This window comes from Rhinolophus sinicus, linkage group LG15 (assembly GCF_036562045.2).
Source record: "Rhinolophus sinicus isolate RSC01 linkage group LG15, ASM3656204v1, whole genome shotgun sequence".
NCBI lineage: Eukaryota > Metazoa > Chordata > Mammalia > Chiroptera > Rhinolophidae > Rhinolophus > Rhinolophus sinicus.
The window spans coordinates 48,542,658-48,563,318 of NC_133764.1; the positions used below are offsets into that span (position 1 = coordinate 48,542,658).

At 48.8% G+C, this 20,661-nt stretch overlaps 1 protein-coding gene across 1 annotated transcript; it reads right to left on the minus strand.

Annotated features, from left to right (window-relative positions):
* Window positions 1-337: 337 nt before the first annotated feature.
* On the minus strand, window positions 338-12,983 carry CAVIN1 (caveolae associated protein 1). Its single transcript, XM_019747771.2, has 2 exons — window positions 12,338-12,983; window positions 338-2,783 (listed from the first exon to the last, which is right to left on the minus strand). The coding sequence occupies exons 1-2, from the start codon at window positions 12,806-12,808 to the stop codon at window positions 2,082-2,084; spliced, it is 1,173 nt and encodes a 390-aa protein (XP_019603330.1). The 5' UTR covers window positions 12,809-12,983; the 3' UTR covers window positions 338-2,081.
* Between the last annotated feature and the right edge of the window lie 7,678 nt (window positions 12,984-20,661).

Genomic DNA, 20,661 nt, shown 5'->3' on the forward strand with positions numbered 1-20,661 from the left:
AGGTAACTGAGCATGTCTGGAGGGCTAATGCCCTGACAGCAGGAAAGTGGATCCAGACTGTATAGGGTTACAGACTGTAACAGACTGTAGAGTAGACTGCCTGGCTCAGAATCTCAGCTCCACCACTTATCAGCTATGTGACCTTAGACAAGTCCACCCTGTTTCTTCATCTCTAAAATGGGGATGATAACACACCACACACACCCCCAGGCAAGTGAGGCAAGTTCAAACAGTTCTCTTTTTCACTCCCTCCCTCCCTCTCTCTCTTCCTGGTTCCCTCCTGTCCTCTGTAACTCATCCTATGTAATTGCCTTCGGAGAATACAATCCAAGACAAATCCTTTAAGAAAAGCAGGTTTTATTGGTCAGGCTGCTCACCAGGACACAGCAACGTGAGAGGCTCCCCAGAGCCTGCAGGAAACTGCATCTGCCCACAACTCAGGCCCCTTTAGCCCATCAGCACCAAGGAACCTTGTCCCATAATCCCCATCCTCCCTCAGCTGACCTGTCTCTTGTCTGGAAGCTTTCAGAAGAGAGAAGGGAACCAAAGAAAGGGGGTGGGGGGAGCAAAGCTTTGTATTGTAAAAAAAGGTTTGTGTCCCCAGGCTCCCTCCCTCCACCCCTTAAAACAATTAGCTGCAATTCTAAAAAGCAGAGCAGGGAAAATAAGGCAGAGGAGGTGAGGGGAGAAGGAGGAAGCCTTCAGTGTCCTCTTTGGCTGTGACTTGCAGGGGAGGGAGTTGTCCTTGTTTCTGATAACCCCCTTTACTGGGGTGGAACAGCAGGACTTTAGTATCCCGAGGAGAACCTGGAAGCAGCAACCCTCTTACCCCAAAGATTCAGGAGAGGAACACACAAGGACAAGAAGGCTTTGGCAAGTTCTGCAGCTCTTATACTAGCTCTAGGGAAGGATCTTGAGAAGAATCTGCCCCAAGTGAGGCAAGGTTGGGTTGCCCTATACACAAAGATACTACACTCTGCTCACCTCCCCTCCAGCTCGCAGCTCGGGGTGCACAGCCATTGGCACCTTGCTCTCTCTCCAGTCTGCCCCCCTCCTAACTCCCAGCTCTCAGCAGCCTGGTGCTGCCCCCTTCTGGGACCCTAATTTTCTGGGCTTCGAGAAGTGGACTGCCCCGTGGCACCATCCAAATCCCATTTGAGGGATGGGGTGAGGCTTACCGCTCTCTAATGTTTGGGTCATCTCTTCCTCACTGTTCTCCCTCCTTATCCTGAAATGATCCTGCTGTCCTCTGAGAACCCCAGTAAGATGAGGTTCTTGTTCTGTGTTTCTCATGCTACTAATGAGAAGGCTCCTCTCTTCACCCATTTCCACCCACCTTCTACTATTTCCTGTTCTCCTTCCCAAAGCCGTAGACATGTGTTCCTGTGTGCAGATACATAAACATATATGTGTGTGCCACCCCCACCCCCCTTCCCCACGGCTCTCCTTGGCTCCAGCCTTACTTGTTGGGACCCTTTGCAGATACAACCTGTGCTCGACTCTCATCCAGGTTCATGGCTCATTCTGCCCTCTCTCCTCCACTGTCCAGGTTCTCCCAAAAGCTGTTTTCAAGTCCTTCTAGTATGGGGCCTCCCATATGGGCAAGGATCTTCTTCAGAATTCACTCTTTCCTATATTTTGGCATCAAAGCCTCCAAGGATCAGGATGAGAAAGAAGAGCTCAGTGGGCAGGAATGACAGCAGCTGGGTGTGTGAAGGGGAGATTGGGGGGAAGGCAGCCTGCCCCGAGGGGGGCCCAACTATTGACATGACAGCATTTCCCCCTACGATCCCCAACTTGCACAACCAGGACATGAATCACTTCCCTCTCTCTTTCCCTCCAGACCGTGCCCAAAGTGGGGCTGTCCTTTGTGGAGGCTGCCTCCCTCTCCCATCTTAACAGCTATAAGACTTGGAAGGCTGCTCCTTGGGGGAAGGTGTCCTCAATTTAAAAACATGTCAGCCTGTTCGAGGCCGAGAAAGAATGCGAAAGAGAAAGTTCAGGAGGGAAAAGAATCAGGGAGGGGGCGGGGAAAGGCGGGGGTGGTGCAGCCGCCTGGGCAGAGCCCCACGCCATCCCGCTCAGTCGCTGTCGCTCTTGTCCACCAGCACAGCATCCGACTCCTCGGTGATCTCCAGCAGCGTGTGCACATCGGGGCTACTCCCGCGCAGCAGGTCGATGGCCTCTCCACGCTCCGCGCTGCCCTCCTCATCGTCGGCGCCCACCTCCACCATCTCGGTGGCCTTCAGGACCTCCACCTCACCCTCACGGATCTTCTTGACGTGGAAGGTGAAGGGCGGCACCTTGTAGACCGCGGTCTTGGAGCGCGCGTAGACCACGTGGTCGGGAGTGAAGGACTTGCGCAGCTTTTCTCGCGAGGTCTTGAGCTTCTCACGCCGCTCGCTGGGGACCAGGCGCGTGCCCAGCTTGTTCATGCGCTTCTCCAGCGTGTGCCGCGTCTTCTCCAGGTTCTCCTTGGTCTTGAGGCGGGTCTTCTCCAGGTTCTCGCGGGTACGCACCTTGGTCTTCTCCATCTTCTCCTTGGAGAAGGCCTTCTTGAAGTCGTCCACGCGCCGCAGGCCACTGCGCTTAATACGCTCGGCGCGTGACTCCTCGATGACCTCCTCCACCTCCACGGCCTCGTCCGAGGACAGCTCCAGGACTGCCGCGTCCTCCTCGGGCCGCTCGCCCTCGCCCAGCTCGTCGCCCTCCTTCTCCGGCAGCGTCTCCGACTCCTTCAGCGACTTGCTGATGCTCAGTTTGGCCGGTAGTTTCACTTCATCCTAAAGGTAGAGCAGAGCGAAGAGATGAGGGGGGCTGGGTGGGAAGGCCGGACGGGGACTTAGGGGACGCTGGGTGAACCTGAGGCAGGGTGGCGGTGATTCTGAGTGTGTGGTATCCATGAAATCGACCTGGACTTGTTTGCTGTTGTATCCCCAGCGCTTGGCACAGAGCTGGGGCCACCTCATGCGTGCCCCATAAATTTATGTCGAATGAATGGTAATTATACAGACATGGCGAGGAGGGAACCGTCGGAGATTGGCCTGTAGTATAATAGCACTTCGGTTAAGTATCTCTACGGCTCTCCAACCCTGTCTTTGCACCCTACTCCCACCCTTCATACATAAACCATTCATTGTTTTGTGCCTCCCAGAGAACAGAACTTAAGTTTGGAAATGGGCAGAGCGCCCTCTGGTGCACTAAGTCACACACTGCCCGAGCCAGGCCTAAAAGCAAAAGGGTTTGTTCAGGTTGAGCGGACCCGGTAGGGAGATGAACTCACAGCCTATATCAGGTGTCCCCCAAGGAGAGCAGCTTGAAAGCAAGGTAAAGGGAGTGCGTTTCCCAGATTTCAAATCATTTCAGAACGAGTCTTAGGGAAGGCGAGTTGTGGCCCATGTCCCCCCTCCTTGACATCCTCGCACTGTTTGGCTCCACCAGTGGTCACCCCACCCACACACACGTAGAAATTCAGGGAGGAAAGAGGGAGAAGCTGGCTAGCAGCCAAGGGCATATTTTCTCCCCAGCACTTATATTTCTTCTGGTTCTGACTTCCCTGCCTTGGAATGGGAGGGAGGGATTCTTTTTCCATTCTTGCTTTTTTCCCCAGATCGGAGCTCAAGGAGCCAGGAGTAGGATGGTGGTCCAAGATTCCCTGAAATCCTGGAGCTCAGAGCCAGTCCCTCCCTTTTCCCCTGGGAGGACCTAGTACCAACACTGTTCTACAAGATCCTGACTCTGGGCCAACGTTTCCAAATCTCAGGATCACCTCCCACCAGAAAGGGAAAGGGGGTATAACCCAGAACATAAACAGGGTCTCCTCTTTGGCCCAGATTCTCTTTAGAGTCTTCAGATGAAGGAATGAGAGATAGCTTTTCTAAAGGGTTTTCTGACGATTGTTTCCCAGGACTGTAAGCAAATCACAACTGAGAAAAATGAGGCAACATGAGCTGAGCCCTCTCATAAACATGCAAATACACACACACATACACATACATTGGGCACTTGGTATCTGCACCACCTGCTACAGAAATTCCTTCCCCAGCCCCCAACCTCTTTCCTCTTCCCTCCCATCCACATCCCCCCAGAATTTCCTGGTTTACACTGTAACTAGGAACACCCCCTCCCAACTTCCTTCCCTCCCTGTCAATAGCATTAGCATGGACAAAGAGGGAATGCTGGCCCCACCTCTTCTAAACTGTGCACCAGCTCTTCTGGGCATCAAGCCACCTCAAGCTCTCTTACTCTACTACACTTCCCAGCAGGCAAGGTGACCTGGACATAGGGCATGCTGGGATTTGTAGTCTCCACTTGCCATAGATGGTTTAGTACTATTGTGGGCACCCTGTGTCACTCTGTCTATCCTTCTGCCTTTTACCACTTACAGAGGCACTGAAGGGGTGTTTTCCTTATTCTGAGTGTAGGAGGGTCCCAACCTCTCTTAGCATTCCCTCTGATTTCCAGTTGTGAACCTTTGGGTCTCCTTTTGCAATCAGTTGTCCCTGTTCACTACTCAAGTCCTTTCTTTCACACCATTTTAGGACTCTCTAGGATCTAAACTGTCACTACTTCACCTGTCTCCACCCAAAATTTATCTGTAGCCCCATATCAAAAAAAAAAATTAAAAAAAATTCAGCTCTGATCTCTCCTTCATAACCTACCAGAATAAAAACCCACATACACACCACCAAAGGGTGGAGGAGAACCCCTCCTTTCACTAAGCTCAGACAATGTGGATGGGTTAGGGTAGGATTAAGGGTGATGGGCGGGGAATAGTCAGGAAACAGATCCAGCTGCTGGAAGACAAATCCACATTGTTTCTGTGCCCCACCCCCAGCATCCCTGATTCTACCCCCTGCTCCACCCCACCCCCTAAAGGCTGAGCTGGCTGGTTTTTCTGGCCTCTGGCTTTCTAGATAAAGGTCTTTGCCAACTGAGTTTGTAAGTGAACAGGCCTGGGGAGAGAGTTGCAGACTTCTTATATCTAATTCCATCTTCCTAGTGCTTGATGAAAGGTCTCAAATGCATTAGGGAGCAATCCCAATGAGGAGAGGTTATTTCTGGATTTGGGGGCAACTTCCCCAGTCCAGATAGGTACCTGGAAATATAACCCCATTCATTATAGGTTTTCTCTAGAGTGATGGCTTACACCAGAGGAGTTGCCTTCTTGGTGGAAGGTCAGGGGATAGGGGAAGAAACAACTTGACCCAAGTCCCTGGACAACGTCCAGGAGGCTGGCTCTGGAGAGGGTATTCCATCATGACTTCTAGCTTTTCCCCTGCATTAATGAATTTTTCCTTTCTCCCCATTTCCACGCCAGGTTTCCCCTATGACTCACAGCCTTGGAACGCTGTCTTGGGCCCACCCAGTTTGCCTGTTGCTACAACAACCATAAACACAATCCCAAAGCACCTCCCCCTACCCTGGGCACACAGGCCAGGCACCCTTTTCCCACCCCTACTTCCCTGGCAGAGTTCCTGAACCAAAGGAGGAGCCTAAGGGGGGGCCAAGGAGGAAGGGCTCTGCTTGTTCTGTTTTCACATTTTTATTAAACAAAACCACCACTCCCAACAGGCTTGGTTTCCAGAGTTACCTTTAATGACCAGATCTGAACAAAAGCATGCACAGCTTCCCTTGTCCCCCACCCCAAGCACACACAGCTCCCCAACCCAGGAAAGCACTAGTCCAGGATGAATAGAGGAGCCCCAGGGAAGCTCACAGCCCCTTTCATTCGCCTCCCGATCCCTGCTGTATAAACTTAAGATCCTCTGTCTTAGGAAGATTTTATGATGATCATAATTTAATTGAGCACCTACTATGTGTCTGGTCCTTGGCCAGATACTTCACATTTGTCAGGGAGAAGGGACAATATCACATAGATCTGGGTAGGAGGCTTTCTTGTCTTAGAGCAAACCAGCTCTGTCCCCAACCACATTGCCTGGGAATGGCCAGAGAAGACTTTGGAAAGGTAATTCAGAGACCCAGGATCTGCTCAGAGAGGATGTTAGAAGAGGGTGCGGACTTGGGGAGAGGTGAAAGAGGCTAAGACTTAAAAACTCAGGCTGCCAACTTAGGTTGCCAGAGAAACCACAGTCAGAGGGTCCTTCTTTTCTGCTTTAGTATGATTCTCAACAGGGGTGATATTATCCCTAAGTGGATGGAAATTGATTCTTGAGGGTATGAGGGGGTTTCGATATTGTAATAGGTTGTGGTACTCCAAAGAGTTCTGGTACATAGATACATATAGTATAATGGTAGCATTAAAATTTCATGGGGGCAAGGACATTTAGGGGGAAATGTCTAAAAAGACTCCTTAGAGGGATAATTATGGGGAAAAAAAAGTTGAGAAACACAGTGCTATAGGGAGGCCAGAGGATCCAAGCCAGAACCAGCTACACTGTCCCCCCTTCCAGCCTCTCTGAGTTGGCAGCTTTTGAGTGCCCCGCCCAAGGCAGGATCTGGCAAACATAAGGGATCTCTTTGCAAAACATTTTCAAAAAAGACTGGAAAAAATAACTGTAAATATTTTCCCCAGCTACAGGGAGGGGATGGAGAGGGCACAGAACAGACCCCAGGCCTGGGCCTCAGGAGGGTCCTCTCCAAAGAGGCTTTGATCCAAACTGGCCTGCCTGGGAGGAGGAGGCAGAAGGGGAAGGGAAGGGAGGATCAGAAGCCATGGCGCAGTTTCATGCAATTTCATGCAGGGCAACATTGGGTGCAGCTCAAGGATGGTGCTTGGAGTGTCTACTATTAAGACAGAAACCAAGAAATAGGGGAGGGCCCCTTCCCTTCACCTCCCACCCCATTGCACACACCATATTTGCCTGAACTCTGCATAATGCGAGCGTATTTCACAATACCCATCACCCACCCACAAGGGACAGTGGCTTGGAAGAGGCCATTCCGCACAGACCACCACTAAGCAGTGCGCTGATCGTGGAATGGAGTGACCCCCCATGCCCCCAGCCCCATGGGACTGAGGAGATCCTAAGCACCCCCACCAGCTGTCGGCTCCTTTGGGGTGGACAGAGGCACAGACTCTGGATAATAGGGCAGTGCCCTAGGCATCTGGTCAAAGGGTGGGAGCCCAGGCACTGTCTCAGGCTTCAGGTCAAAGGGCTCATTCTCAGGCAGAAGGTCAAAAGGCACGATCTTGGGTGTGGCCAGGTCAGAGGGTGCATTCAGCTTCTTCTTGGGCTAAGATGAGGAAAAGGGGTTTAAATGGGACTTGGGATGGATGCGGACGGGGTTTAGAGAAAGAGGCCTTAGTGAGCATGCAGAGTTGGGGCTGGGGAGTAAGGACATGGAGGAAATACACAACGTATTAGGATGGAAAGAAACCACATTTTAAATGCTTCATCAAGAGGGCCCTGGGGCTCATGGGTGAGACAAACCCAAGCCCATGAATTAATAAACACAATTTAAATGGAACCCCCTCCTTTCTTCCCTCTGGAATCTTCCCCAGTCCTATCCTAGGCCTTCTACCTTCTGTCTCTACCAGCTGTGGTCTGGGATGATGCTATGGGGGGCGGGGAGTGATGGGGAAAGAGGCTGCTGGGGTAGGGAAGTGGGGAAGGAGTTTTCTAAGGAGCCAGTTATTAGACTCTAAGTGGGAAGGCTCCAATGAGTAAAACTTAAAGGCGGGGATCATTGCTGATCCCAGTTCTCATTATTCCCCAGGGCAGGGTGGGCACTGGCTGCCGCCCCGGATAAGGAGAGGGAGAGGCATAGAAGAGGGATGTCCTGGCTGTTTCCCTTTGGCCATGTCCTCGCCTCCTGCCTCTCTTGACACCCTTCCCCCTACCCATGCTTGGGCTATCCAATACCAAGAGGCACAGAGAAATCAGGATCAAAAACAAAGCTATATTTATGACAGGTGGACCTACGTCCTGGGACACCCAGGGGTAGCTCCCACCTCTCCCTCCTGAGCAGCTGAGCTGCCACTCTTGCTTTGGACAATCAGGAGAAGTCAGGGGAGAGGGACAGTTGAAGGCATTACCAGACTCTGGTGACAGCCGTGTTAAGTAAAGGCCTGCAGCCACAAAAAACGCAAAGCAGCCAGTGCCAACCTTCCCTGTGGGATCCAGGGAGAAGGTGGGAGTGGCAGGGAGGCTGAGGAGACAGGAGCAAACGTGGTCCTCTTCTAGCCAGATGCAGAGGCCATGCCAGGGGCCACCCACATTGGCCAGGAAGCTCCAGTCCTTATACCCTGCTCCCCCCATTCACTGTCATTGGGCCAGGGGACCATACATTGCCTCTACTTGAGTACTGTGAGGCTAAGCAGCTAATGGGCACCAACTTTAGCCATACTAAGGTAACACTGCGCGCGCGCACTCACACACACACACACACACACACACACACCAGCCCCAGTGCCAAGACTGTGCAACTAACTCCCTCAGAAAATGAAGGAACAAGAACCAACCCTCCATTAGTGCAAGCTTGCACCCTGATTTCTACTGCAGAGTCCGAGAATAGAAGGAGGAGGTGGGGAACAGAAAGTATAGCAGAAGAAGAGGTACACCTGGGTTCTGGCCTCAGCTTTGACCCCCTCACCACTTGAGTGACTATAGGCAAATGACTTCCTTTCTCTGAGCCTCAGCTTCCTGCGCTACAAAATGAATAAACTGAAGTTGATTATCTCTGAGACATCTTCCAGCTCAAAATGACCCTCGTGACAGAATGATGAAATATTCACAGCGGTATGGTTCAAAAAAAATGGAACACACCACCGCTCATCTCTGAGGTTGGTTGCCTAGCAACGATAATCCCTCTCTTCTCCCTATCAGTTGCCCACTCTGTGCCATCCCCCTTTTTGACTTTGACCTTTACAACAGTCAGATTTTATTTACTTAAAAAAATGTCAGAGGGAGAAACATAATTTCCTTTAGTCTTAGAAATACCCCTAAAAATACTCTCCCTGCTTTAGAGCCAGTGACTAGGAAAAACAACCCAAACTCAGCTTTTTGGAGGAAAGGCAGGCATGGTAAGCACTCTCTCCATGGCCAGGAGGCTTAGGCGGTGAGAGGGACCAAGTTGGGAATATTCTTTGACAAAGGTGTGGGGTTCTTCTGGAACAAGGTAGCCCTAATTTGCCTTGAGTCCAGGAAGGAGCTATAGGTTGGATTAGAACTTGGGGAGGAGAGGCCAGCAAGCCCTCCTTCCAGCCCTAATTGTCATTCCCTTTAATGCCCATGAGCCACCTACTCCCTTAAATGCTTCCTGGTCCTACCCTCAAGCACTGAGAGCAGGTCTGATGGGTCCATATGTAGGTCACTAACTGCCTCATCAAAACTGTTCAAGGAAACATTTATTTCCATTCTAGCCTCTCTTTCTGGATTCCAAAAGAATTCTAACAACATCCAAATCATTGGGAGAATTGGCTTCTTAATGATCATAGGTCCTCCTGTTTGTATAGTGCCTACAATCTGCTTGATCAACCTCCCAGCAGTTCTCAGCCCACTGACCCCTAGTAGAATTCACTTCTCTCCTTCACTAGCTGTTGCCGAGCTCGGTGTCCCTGGATAGGATGGGAAACCAAACCACTAGTTTTTGTGTGGGAGACAGGGAGGGAAATGCCAAACAAGGACAGTAATAATGACTCAGAAGTGAGTTTAAAGTGAGGGCTCTGGTATCCTGGGGTGGGAGGGGCTGAATTGTGTGTGTGTGTGTGTGTGTGTGTGTGTGTGTGTGTAGGGGGTCAAATGCAAACTTAACCTGTGACGTCATTATGCCTAGCAGTTCCTAGACTCTGGGATGGGGCCACACAAAGGATTCCCTCCTTTAACCCCCAGAAGAAGGTATGGGAGGCCAGATGACCTGATCCCACAGCTGGGGCCGTCCCACTTTTTCATGCTCCCCTCCACCCATCCCCCCTTACCAAATCATCACCTCCCACATCTGCAATTTCAAATACGGCACCCCTCCTCTCTTCCCACTCTGGAGAACTCATACCATTCTAGGAGGCCATTCTCCAAATCTCTCTCTGCCTGGCCACCCAAGCATGCAACCCATCAGCCTGATTTTCCCATAAATGTTGCCGCCCCCAATCTTCCCTATTAGGTCTGCCAAGGCACAGGGCTATTTTTACCTCATTCTCTTCCCAGGCCTGCAGACCTTAGGGAGAAGTGGCCTCTGCTTTCCTCCAGCATCTGAGTTCCCTACTCCTTCGCCCCCACCTGGAACATCTGCGGTACAGCTCAGGGAAGTTCTGCTTCCCTGAGCCCCACCCTGTGGCTGCAAGCTTTTTCCTTACCTCTGAGTCCCACTCTGAGTTGGGAATGCTTTAGTTCTTAGTTATTTCCCCTGTCATTTGGGGGCTCAGGGTGCCCAGCTTGAGCTATTTCTTCTGTCTCAACTCTCAATCCCCCACTGGCCCTGGTTTAGTACAGATGCAGTCAAAGCCACCCTTCGATTAGACCCCTCCTCCCAACCAGACACAATATACAGCCACAGATCCCTGCCAACTGCTGAGAGGGAGTAACGGAGGGATGTTACTGGCCTCTGCATGGAAGTCTTTCTCCCTCCATACCTGGCCTTCTCTCAGGATCTCCATCTTTGACAAAGAGAGGTTTACCCTGAGACTAAGAATTTTCCCAGGTCCTACAGTCTAGGACATTTAAATTGAGAAGGGTCACTCATTCAAGCCCTTTATGGCAGCCCTCTACCACAAAGCTGGCTTACTTCCCTGTCATGTTCTCCTTCCCTTGATGCCCCCCCAGTGCTAGGTAGATCTCTTTAAAAATCTCACCTTCACCCCCAATTCTTCCTCCAAACAGTTAGATTAAGTGGAAACAACTCTGGGCAAACATTTTCTACCAGATAGTGCTGTATGGGGGGGGGGGTGTAGAAAAGCTTATTAAAAGCTAAGTGCCTCTTGGGAGTAGCCCCTGGACATGGGGGCAGGGTGGAGGATACCACTTCTGCCTCTGTCCCACTACGGCCTTCTCACATAAGTACCAGCTCACCCACCTCCTGTGTCTGCTGTCCCCAAACACTTGCATCTTTCTTAGCTCCTTCTGAAGAGACCAGCCTAAGGACCTCACAGCATCCCAGATGGTCACTCAGAACCCAGCTTGACCAGGCCCCAGAGAGGTCAGTGAGACCACAGCTCCCTGAGAGGGGTCTTCTCACCTAAGGGGTGTGGGAAATCTAGCCTTCTTCTTCTTTCCATTCTTTTTGGCAGGGAGAGGAAGGGGAAGGGAGAGCACGAACTACCCCTCAACCCCCATGAGCTCACCTCCTTGAGGCAGGAACATCAACCAGGCTGCAAGAAGCAGAGAGGTGAGGCTGGGCACATTGCCACCCAAGCAAAGACCACCAAGCTCTCAGCTCAGGCCCACCTTAATGGGACTGGGGAGGGGGAGTAGAGAGGGGCAGCAAGACTAAGATTCCCAGGTTTGTTTGGGTTTATGGTACAAAAACAACGTTTTTATTCAGGCAGGGGCAATGGGGAGAAGTGCAAAGCCAGCAACAGGCGGCCTGGGCGGAGCCTGGGGAGCTCCAGCCTCCTCCATCCAGTGAGACCTCTCCTCCACCAACCCCCGCAGGTATGCGGGGTGATTCACTGCGCCCAGACCGCGGGACCGGGCGGGACCCGCGGGGGCTGTCCACTATCCTACCCCAGCCCCTCTTGCCCTCTTCACACTGCGCCCCCCCGCCCCCGCCCCGGCCCGCCTGCTTCTATCGGGTGAAGGGTACCGGCGCGCCGCCGGCTAGGGTGCCCGAAGGGCCTGAAAGTGCTGTGAACCCAGGGGCAGACCGCAGCGAAGGGACGGGGTGAGCAGCCGAAGCTGAGGCGGGGTCCGCGGGGGGGTGCTGGCTGTGGAGTCCCTCGCCTGACGCAGCCCCGCCGGTGCGTGCCTGAGCCCTGAATCACCCGCTATATTGGGCGGGCAGGGCCGGAGGCCGCAAACCCGGGCCGCGCCGCCAGTGTCCGTTTACAGCTGGCCCTAACGGCCGCCTGGGACCCCCTGGCTTTCCCCAACACGTCCTCCGAGTAAGAAGACTTATTGCAGAGCCAAGTTGGGAGCAGTCTCCAAGGGGCAGTGTCTCTGAGTCCAGCCCCCTAACTCGGTTCCACTACAAGTCTGACACCAGAGGGACAGGGCTCGGTGAGGAGGCATGGGGTGCAGAGCGCACCCCTCTGAGCGCTTCAGGAATCCACCTCTCACCCCTCCCCACCCCAGCAGCGCTCTCCCAAAGGAGGGTGTGTCTCCCGAGGCGGGCTATGCTGGCGGGATTGCCGCGCCGCGGGCAGGACCCCCACCCCAAGCCCTGGGCCGGGGACGGCGGGCCGGGCGCGGAGCTCTGGGCGCGGTCCGCCCCGCCAGCTCACCTGGTAGATCATGACTTTAAAGTTACGGCGCCGCAGCAGCTCGGCCTCGTTGACCTCCAGCTTCTTGATCTGGCCGGCCTGGCGCTCCAGGCTGCCGCGCACGGTCTTCACGTTGACGCTGACCTTGCGCACCTTCTCCAGCAACTTGCTCACGGTGTTGCTGGTGGTGGCGTGCGCTTTGCCTAGTTTGCTCAGCTCGCCCTGGATGCTCTGCACAGCGCCCTCCATCTCCGCCTGCCGCTCCTCGAGCTGGGCTTGGGTCAGCTGGATCTGGTCGACCGCGCCGATGATTTTGTCCAGAAGGCTGAGCACCAGCACGCCGTTCACCTGGTCCGGCTTGATCAGCTCCTCAGAACCGGCCCCCGACGGCTCCTCCGCCACCGGCCCCCGCGCGGGGGAGGACCCCGGGTCCTCTGCATCAGTGCACCCGGGAAGTGGCTGCTCGATGATATGGAGCTGGGTGTCCTCCATGGCTACCCGGAGCCGTGCGGGGCCGGCCGGGTGGAGCTGAAGCTGGAGCGGGAGACTCGGCGAGGAGGAAGAGCGGGAGGGGGGAGAGCGAGAGCGAGCGAAGAGCGGAGGAAACCCGAGCCACGTCCGTGCGCCCCGGGACGGCGGCCAGAACTGCGGGGCGGGGGGTCTGTGAGCTCCTGGCTCCCAGGCCAAACCCCAGAGTCTCGTTGCCCATTGGCTGGCCTGACCCCAGAAAGGGAGGGACCGGGACAAAAGGAGAGACCGATGGTGGGGAAGGGAGGGCAACCCGGGGGGACCCAAAAGCTGAGCGCCCCACCCTTCCCAGGATGGTTGGAATAGTTGGAGCCGGAGACTAGGGCCTCCACTGGCAGCGGAGGCGGCGGGAGCGGGACTGGGACGGAGGAATGTGAGCTGGAGAGGAAACAAGTCCTAGAGTGTTGCTCTACTTTTCCCTCTCGCTTTTTCTGCTCACCTGCAGACCTACCTCAGCCTTTTCAGGTCTAGAGCAGGGAGTCAGGTGGAACCTGAGATCCTGAAATTATATGCGAAACATTGTATTTGCCTGGGCCCAATTTTTGAAAGGGAAAGGATCCATGGCTTCCCCAATCTTTTCGAAGGCGCCTCTAACCCTCCACCCCAAGTTACCAACTGCTGTTCTTGAAGGGTTGTTTGGGGACGGGAAGAGAATTTAAGTTAGGGTCACCGTGGTGGTGAGGGGCTGCAAAGCTCCTCTAGGTTCCTCTTAGAATTATCCTAACAGAGTAGGATTTAAGATACTTTAACCTCTCTCTAAAAAGCACCTTTCCCTGTCTTTCTCCCTGCCCCAGAGGCCTAGCTGACTAACCGCAGAGAGCAGGATCTACGCATGCACCCTTCTTTCTAGGTCCTAGAGACTAGCGCTCAGCAATCAGGGAAATCAGGAAATCCCACCTCCTCATCTGACAGAAGGGAACTGGAGGACCTGGAAATGGCAAGTGAGCTGCTAGAGATTAGCCGCAGGGTAGCACTGCCTTGGTGCTCAAACCAGGTCCCTGGACTCCTCTTGTGCTTTCCACCTTTCATTGGGACAGGGTGGGGAGGTGGCCACCCCATGTGCTGGTTTTGAGCCTGTCAGCCTGAGGATTAACTACAGACACATTTTTAACCATATTGGATACCAAGAAGCAGGACCAAGCAGGACCCTTAGCTCAGAAGTTCAGGGAAACAGAGGTTGCCTATGCTCCCCCAGTTTGCTCTCTAGCACAGCACTGGAGCTGTGAGTTCCCTGGAGCGGCACCAACCCCCTTTCCCCCAGAAAAGCTGCAAACCTTTTCCCTGGTTAGGAAAGCAAGCTTGGGTTTCTCCAGCTGGATAGATGATGGTCTTGGCAAAAGGTCTTTTCTAGTCTGGCATGCATTATCATTAGGAAGAGTGAAAAACTGCTTAGTGGGGACTCGGGGCTCCATCAATCCAGTGAGAGAACCCACCAACCCAGAAAGGAGCTGAAGCGCTCACTGTCTGGGATAGCCTCAACAACTGTTGGACAAAATATTTCCCCTGACACTTTAATAGCTGTTTTCTCAGAAACAAGTGGCTTTCTTGTCAGATTCAAGTAGAATGAACTGGTATATAGAATCATAACTGGTATATAAAATCACACATACATGTAATATATAAAAATATATATATCTGCTAGAACTGACAGATTACGAATTTATTTTAGAATTTAAGAAAAGTGTATTTTGTCAATTTAAGTTGCTTCCATTGAGCATCGATAAGACTTCTAGAAAAAAGAAGAGGGACCGTAGAGAACCTTACTGGATTTTCATAAGTTTCTTACATTTTTTAAATTGGTTACATTATTTTCATAGGTGACACACAATATACAAACTGAATAGCACACAAAGATATATACTGAAAAGAGGTTTTCTTTCTACCCGTCTGTAGTAATTAATTTCTCTTCCAGGAGACAACAATTTCTACTGTTTTCTTCTATCGAAAGGCTCTGCATATATAATCAAATATATATATTGCTCAACATTTTGCTTTTTTCCAGTCACTAATATATCTTGGAGAATGTTCTATATCAGTACGTGTAGAGCTGTCTTGTTTTCCAATATATAGATGTACTATACTTATTTAACTAGTTCATCAATGGACATTTACAGATTATAATTTACAGATTACAATTTAATGTCACTTGGGGGGGTGCGGAAGAGGAGTTTTAGTGGTTGACTTGATTTTCGTGGTTGCATGCTTGCTAAAAGAAATTGAGTCTGTGCCATTTTGGCTTTCCCGTCAGGAAAGTATTTCTACTCTTCAAAAAGGAATGTCAGTATTTGTGCATGAGTCAAATTGTGTCCCAGGAATAGTCTAGTGAACACATCTCTGATTCATTTCATGCCTCCTTAACAAAGAATTTGGCAGAAATGGCCCTACCCCTATATACCTACGTCCAAAAAATAATCTATATCAAGTTTCTCTCCTGTTCTTTTTCTTACTAAATGCCAGCTAAATCCAACAGGGGGCGTGCTGAGCCTTGGTGAACTAACTATCAACACCCACACCCAGAGCTGGAGCGGAGCAATCCTTTGCGGAGGACTTCTTTCCCTTTCACTGAAAATAAGCAGTTTCTCTTCGTTTGGCATTGCGTTCAGCATGCCGTTGCTTGCATTCAGGGTTGACGTTTTGCATTTTCCACTGCTCACTCTATTTGCTGAAGAGCATATTGTTCTATAGTATGCTTTCAGCTGCTGAGGCAGTCTGTAAAAGGGATAGAGAAGTGAAAACAAACAACCCTTTGGCCCAGAAAAAGAACACCAGAATGCAACCATGTCAGCAGCTGGAATCTCACAGCACTCTATCATATTCCTCCATCCGTCCACTTATTCAACTACTTACCATGAGCCAGCTACTGGGCTGACTTCAAGGAGGACTAAAGCTCAGTCCTTCCTGCTGAGAAATTCATAGCGTAGCCAAAGAGGCAGATGCATAAATAGTTTCTGCTACAACGTGGAAGGTGCCCCGGGACAGCTCAGGGAAGGTTGTCACTACTTCCTGGGAGAGTGTGGAAGGGTTGGGGGTGGGGGTAGTTTCTAGGTATAAAGGAGGAGGCAGAGTAGACCCTTCCCCATCTCCCAGCAGTGACAACATGAGGTGTGAAAGCATAGGGCTGAGGGCTGGGTAATCAGGCATTGCTCATCTCTTATGGTGGTTCTGCCATAAGTCTCAACAATTTACATTCAGGGAGGTCCAGCAAGGTGTGAGGAGTGCAGCGTGCAATGTTTCATTCAGGTTGGGCTCCTCACTGGGAGAGACCCTAGGGAGACAGTGTGTTTTGTTTATAATAAGTGGTTGGGATGAATGATGTGTCCTCACATCAGAGAAACAAACCATCCCTCAGGGAAAGCCAGTTCTCAGCAGCTGGCTCATCGTTGCCGCAGGTAACAACAATGTTTTTCTCCGCAGATTTACAGGGACTATTCTTGTCCCTCTGACATAGATGAAAAGTGCCTCTAACGTTTGTATGTTTCTCTTCCTCACAAATTCCTTCCTTTCTTTTTCAAACAGTATACAGCTTTTCTGAACCAGAAAACAATCAAAATTATTTATTAAGAGCTAATTTATACATACCGTGTTTCCCGAAAATAAGACATAACCAGACAATTAACACTACTGCATCTTTTGGAGCAAAAATTAATATAAGACTCAGTCTTATAGTATATTATACCAGGTCTTATATTCAAATAAGACCAAGTCTTATGTTATATTGAAATATTAATATAATATTAATATCTTACATATTAATATTATATTAATTTTTCCTCCAAAAGACACATTAGAGCTGATTGTCTGGCTAGGTCTTACTTTCAGGGAAACACGGTAGTTTGCTGCTAGAAACCATTCAAAGGACATAACGAGTTTGCAGTGGGGAGAGACTTTTAGTCTCAGGGCAGCAGTGATTCAGGCTAACACAGAAAACATCAAGAAAACACATTAATGAAAATGCCATAAAACTTCCCCTCCTCCTTTGCCTTCAACGTGCACCAGACTCTTATCCTAAAAATAAAAAACATGCAAACAAACAAAAACTGCAGTCTTAATTGGCTTTACCTTCCTGTCACCTCAGGGTTGGGTCCATCTGTTTTCTCCTGTTCATATTCCATTGTTTTCTGGAACTGTTGCTACAGATCCCTTACCCCCAATTCAGTCCTTTAAACTTCCGCAGTTTATCGAAAAAGGTGTTTTTCTGCTTACTAAAAGAGCACTTAGAAGTCACTAATAAACTCTATATTCTACCAATTATTTCTCCTTTTCTAATTTTATTTGTACTCTGCAGGATTTAGCACTGCTGTCCTTGAGACTCTCCCTCTTGCCTTTTGTGAGGTTGTGTTCCTTTTATTTCTTGTCCCATTTGCTAACTTATTTCTTCTTCCTTTCATTTTCCTTGTTAACAGCTTTGAAAACTGCTCAAAAAATGTTTTTTTAAAAACCCCAGCTCTATTGAGATATAATTCCTATAACATAAAATTCACCTGTGTAACGTGTACAATTCAATGGTTTTTAGTACATTCACAGAGTTGGCAACCACCATCAATTTTAGAACATTTGCATCCCCCCCCCCCAAATAAACATCTGTCTAATAAAAAAAAAACAACCCAGACTTAGTAAAGAGAGACTTTATTTGAAAGGATTATCACATGGGAGGAAAGGGACTATTGCAGTCAGGGGAGGACAATTCTATTGTGATGGAAAGAACATTGTGACCATAAGATTTGCAAGTGTCCCAAGGGCTAGGCCAAAGGGGTTTTCTTTTATAGAGAGGAGTAAAGGAAGCTAGGAAGAACCAGGTGCAGGGAATAGATGAAAGCGTGGCATGATGGGGAAATAGACCCAAGAATGTGTTTCCCTGAAGCCAGCTTATCCTTAGGGAGCTGTGTGCTGGCTCAGGCTGAAAGAGTGGGCCAAAGATCAGGGACTTGAAGGAAGGAGAAAAGCTTAAACAAGGTTTGGTTAACAAGCATTTTGTTCTGAGTGATCAGTGGGGACAAGCAGTTCAATGATCATTTATGAGGCAGAGAATGAGAATGTCTGTCCTTGTCACTGGTAAACAAGAGGGGCATCCCGTGAGTCATAGGGAGAAGGGTGGTTCTTTGCAGTAAGCTATTCTCCAGAACACAAAAGCCTAGGGAGTTTCCTTTAAACTGTTTTCCAGGAGCACAGGGCTCAGGTAAAATTCAATACTGTCACCCCATACCCATTAGCTGTCACTCCCCATTCTGCCTTTCTCTCAGCCCCTGACAATCACTAAGCTACTTTCTGTCCATAGACTTGCCTACTCTGGACACTTCATATAAGTGGAATCATACAGTATGTGGCCTTTTGTGTCTGGCTTCTTTCACTCAGCATATTTTCAAGATTAATTCATGTCGTAGCATATCTGTACTTCATTCCTTGTAAGGGCTGAATAAAATTCTGTATAGATATGCTGCATCGTGTTTGTCTATTCGTCAGTTGAGGGGCATTTGGATTATTTTCATTTGGGGGCTATTATGAATAATTGTGCTATGAGTATGCATGCAATTTTCTTTTTCCTGCCCTTTCCTTAATGTAATCATTTCACATGGGTTCAGTCTCCAGCCCTCTGCTCTGGTTCTTGTCACTTTCCCTTTCCTTTTCATCTTCTTTTCTGACATCTCTTTGCTATGACTCTAAAATCAGTGTCTCTGGTCCAAAAATGGGGAGATATTAAAAATATTTAAAACCAGTGGCACATGGAGCAGCCTGATGGCTCAGTTGGTTAGAGCGCGAGCTCTTAACAGCAAGGTTGCTGGTTCAGTTCCCACATGGGATGGTGGGCTGAGCACCCTGCAACTAAAGATTGAAAAGGGCAACTGGACTTGGAGCTGAGCTGCGCCCTCCACAACTAGATTGAAGGACAACTCCCTGGAGAAACACACTGTCCCCCAATATTCCCCAATAAAATTTAAAAAAAAGATAGAGGATTGACATTGTATGTCTGGTGTGTGATGTAATAGGAAGTACATACCAACACCTATGACATAGTCTTGACAACAAAACAACCAAACCTGAATTTGATCAAACGTCCAGATTTAACTACCAGATTACAGGAAATATAGGGGTCAGGGAAATACATTAAACAACACTGTAGGAAAGCAATCAGCAAAAGCCAGAGAGGTGGGAAATCCTACAGGACAAACAACCCAATTTCTCCAACAAATTGCAGAGGGGTGAGTGTGGTGGAGGGAGAGGAAGAGATGATGACAAAGTGGGAAATCGCTGAATTAAAAAAGACTTTAAAGGCCTATTTTATAATACTGCATTGCATATTTGAAAGTTGCTAAGAGTAGATCTTAAAAGTTCTCATCACAAGAAAAAAATTCTGTAACTGTGTATGGTAGAGGTTAATTAGATGTACTATGATGATCATTTCACATATGCAAATATCAACTATACAAAATATATACAACTCTACAAATACCAAATCACTATGTTGTACACCAGAAACTAATATAATGTTGTACATCAACTACACCTCAATTTTCAAAAAGCCTATATAAAAAAAGAAAAAGCCATTCAACTAATTACAGTGTACCTGATTAGAACAAACAAATTATAAACAAAAGCATTTTATGAGACAATCAGGGAAATTTGAACACTGGTTATATATTTGCTGACATCAAGGAATTATTATTAAATTTTAAAATGTGATAAAGGCATTGTGGTTATATTTTTTAAATAATCCTTATATTTAAGAGATAGTTATTGAAGTACTTACAGATGAAATGATATCACATCTAGGATATGACTAAAAATAATCCTGAGGGAAGTGGATGGGATGTAGATGACATGAGGTTGGCCATGTGTTAATCACTGTTGAAGGTGACAGGCACATAAGGATTCATTATATTGTTGAACTTTCCCATAATAAAAAATGCTAAGGTTGTTTTGAGGATGCAATGTGTTCATACATGTAAAAGGACATGTCAGAATGGTTAACACACCATTGGTGGCAAGAAATGTGCCTGACCATATTCCTTTCCTTGCACTCGAACCAGTCAAGAACAGGTATTCAAGACTTTCTGTTAAACTCATTCTGTTGCTCACAAGAGGATCCCCCCACTTTCTTTCAACTTTCCAGTTGGAACAAAGGCCAGATCTTTAAAACAAGACACTCTCAATAAAAACAGTAAGTTTTTAGCAGCTGTGCACATCTAAGCAAAACCATTTCATTTGTGGAATCTGGCCCTTTTCCCAGGAAACAAGGTTTCCATTTCACAATGTAACAGAACAGGAAGAGTGTGAACTCTTGCTCAGATACAGATTCTTTGTGCTCTACTCAGATTTCCACATTTCCATTGTGCCTTGGGTGTGAGAGGCCAACTGTGTGTTGGTGGAGTGACTCATTTTTCCACCAAGACACATATTTCTATGAATCCCTGGGGCCACTGATTGGTGTGAATGAGCAATCAACACAGACTTGGTGCTGGATCCATCATATGGCTTCAGAGAGATGATTTAAAGTTTTTCCATGAGCTTAAATTGAAAGAGGCAATTCAACTATTTCATGGTCCAAAACCTTTAATGTTTATAAGTGGTTATTAAGAGCAGCTACTTGATACCACAAGGGAATACAAAGGAAACAGAAGCATAATCTATGTTCTTTTTGGTGTTTAATAATCTCATTGAGGAAATAAATACACACGAAGTAGAATGATTCCCAAATAAGTAGCTGATATGCAATACAAATGTAAGTAGAATATATTCAACAATGTTTATGAGCACTAGAATAATAGAGTGATCAAAATGGGAAGAGACTATCTGGAAAAATTTTCTTTTACAACAATTGT

Coding starts and splice junctions, on each gene's coding strand:
- CAVIN1 (XM_019747771.2), bottom strand. CDS start 12,808: ATGGAGGACACCCAGCTCCATATCATCGAGCAGCCACTTCCCGGGTGC. Junction 2,784..12,337: donor TTAAAGTCATGATCTACCAG/GTGAGCTGGCGG, acceptor CTCTACCTTTAG/GATGAAGTGAAACTACCGGC.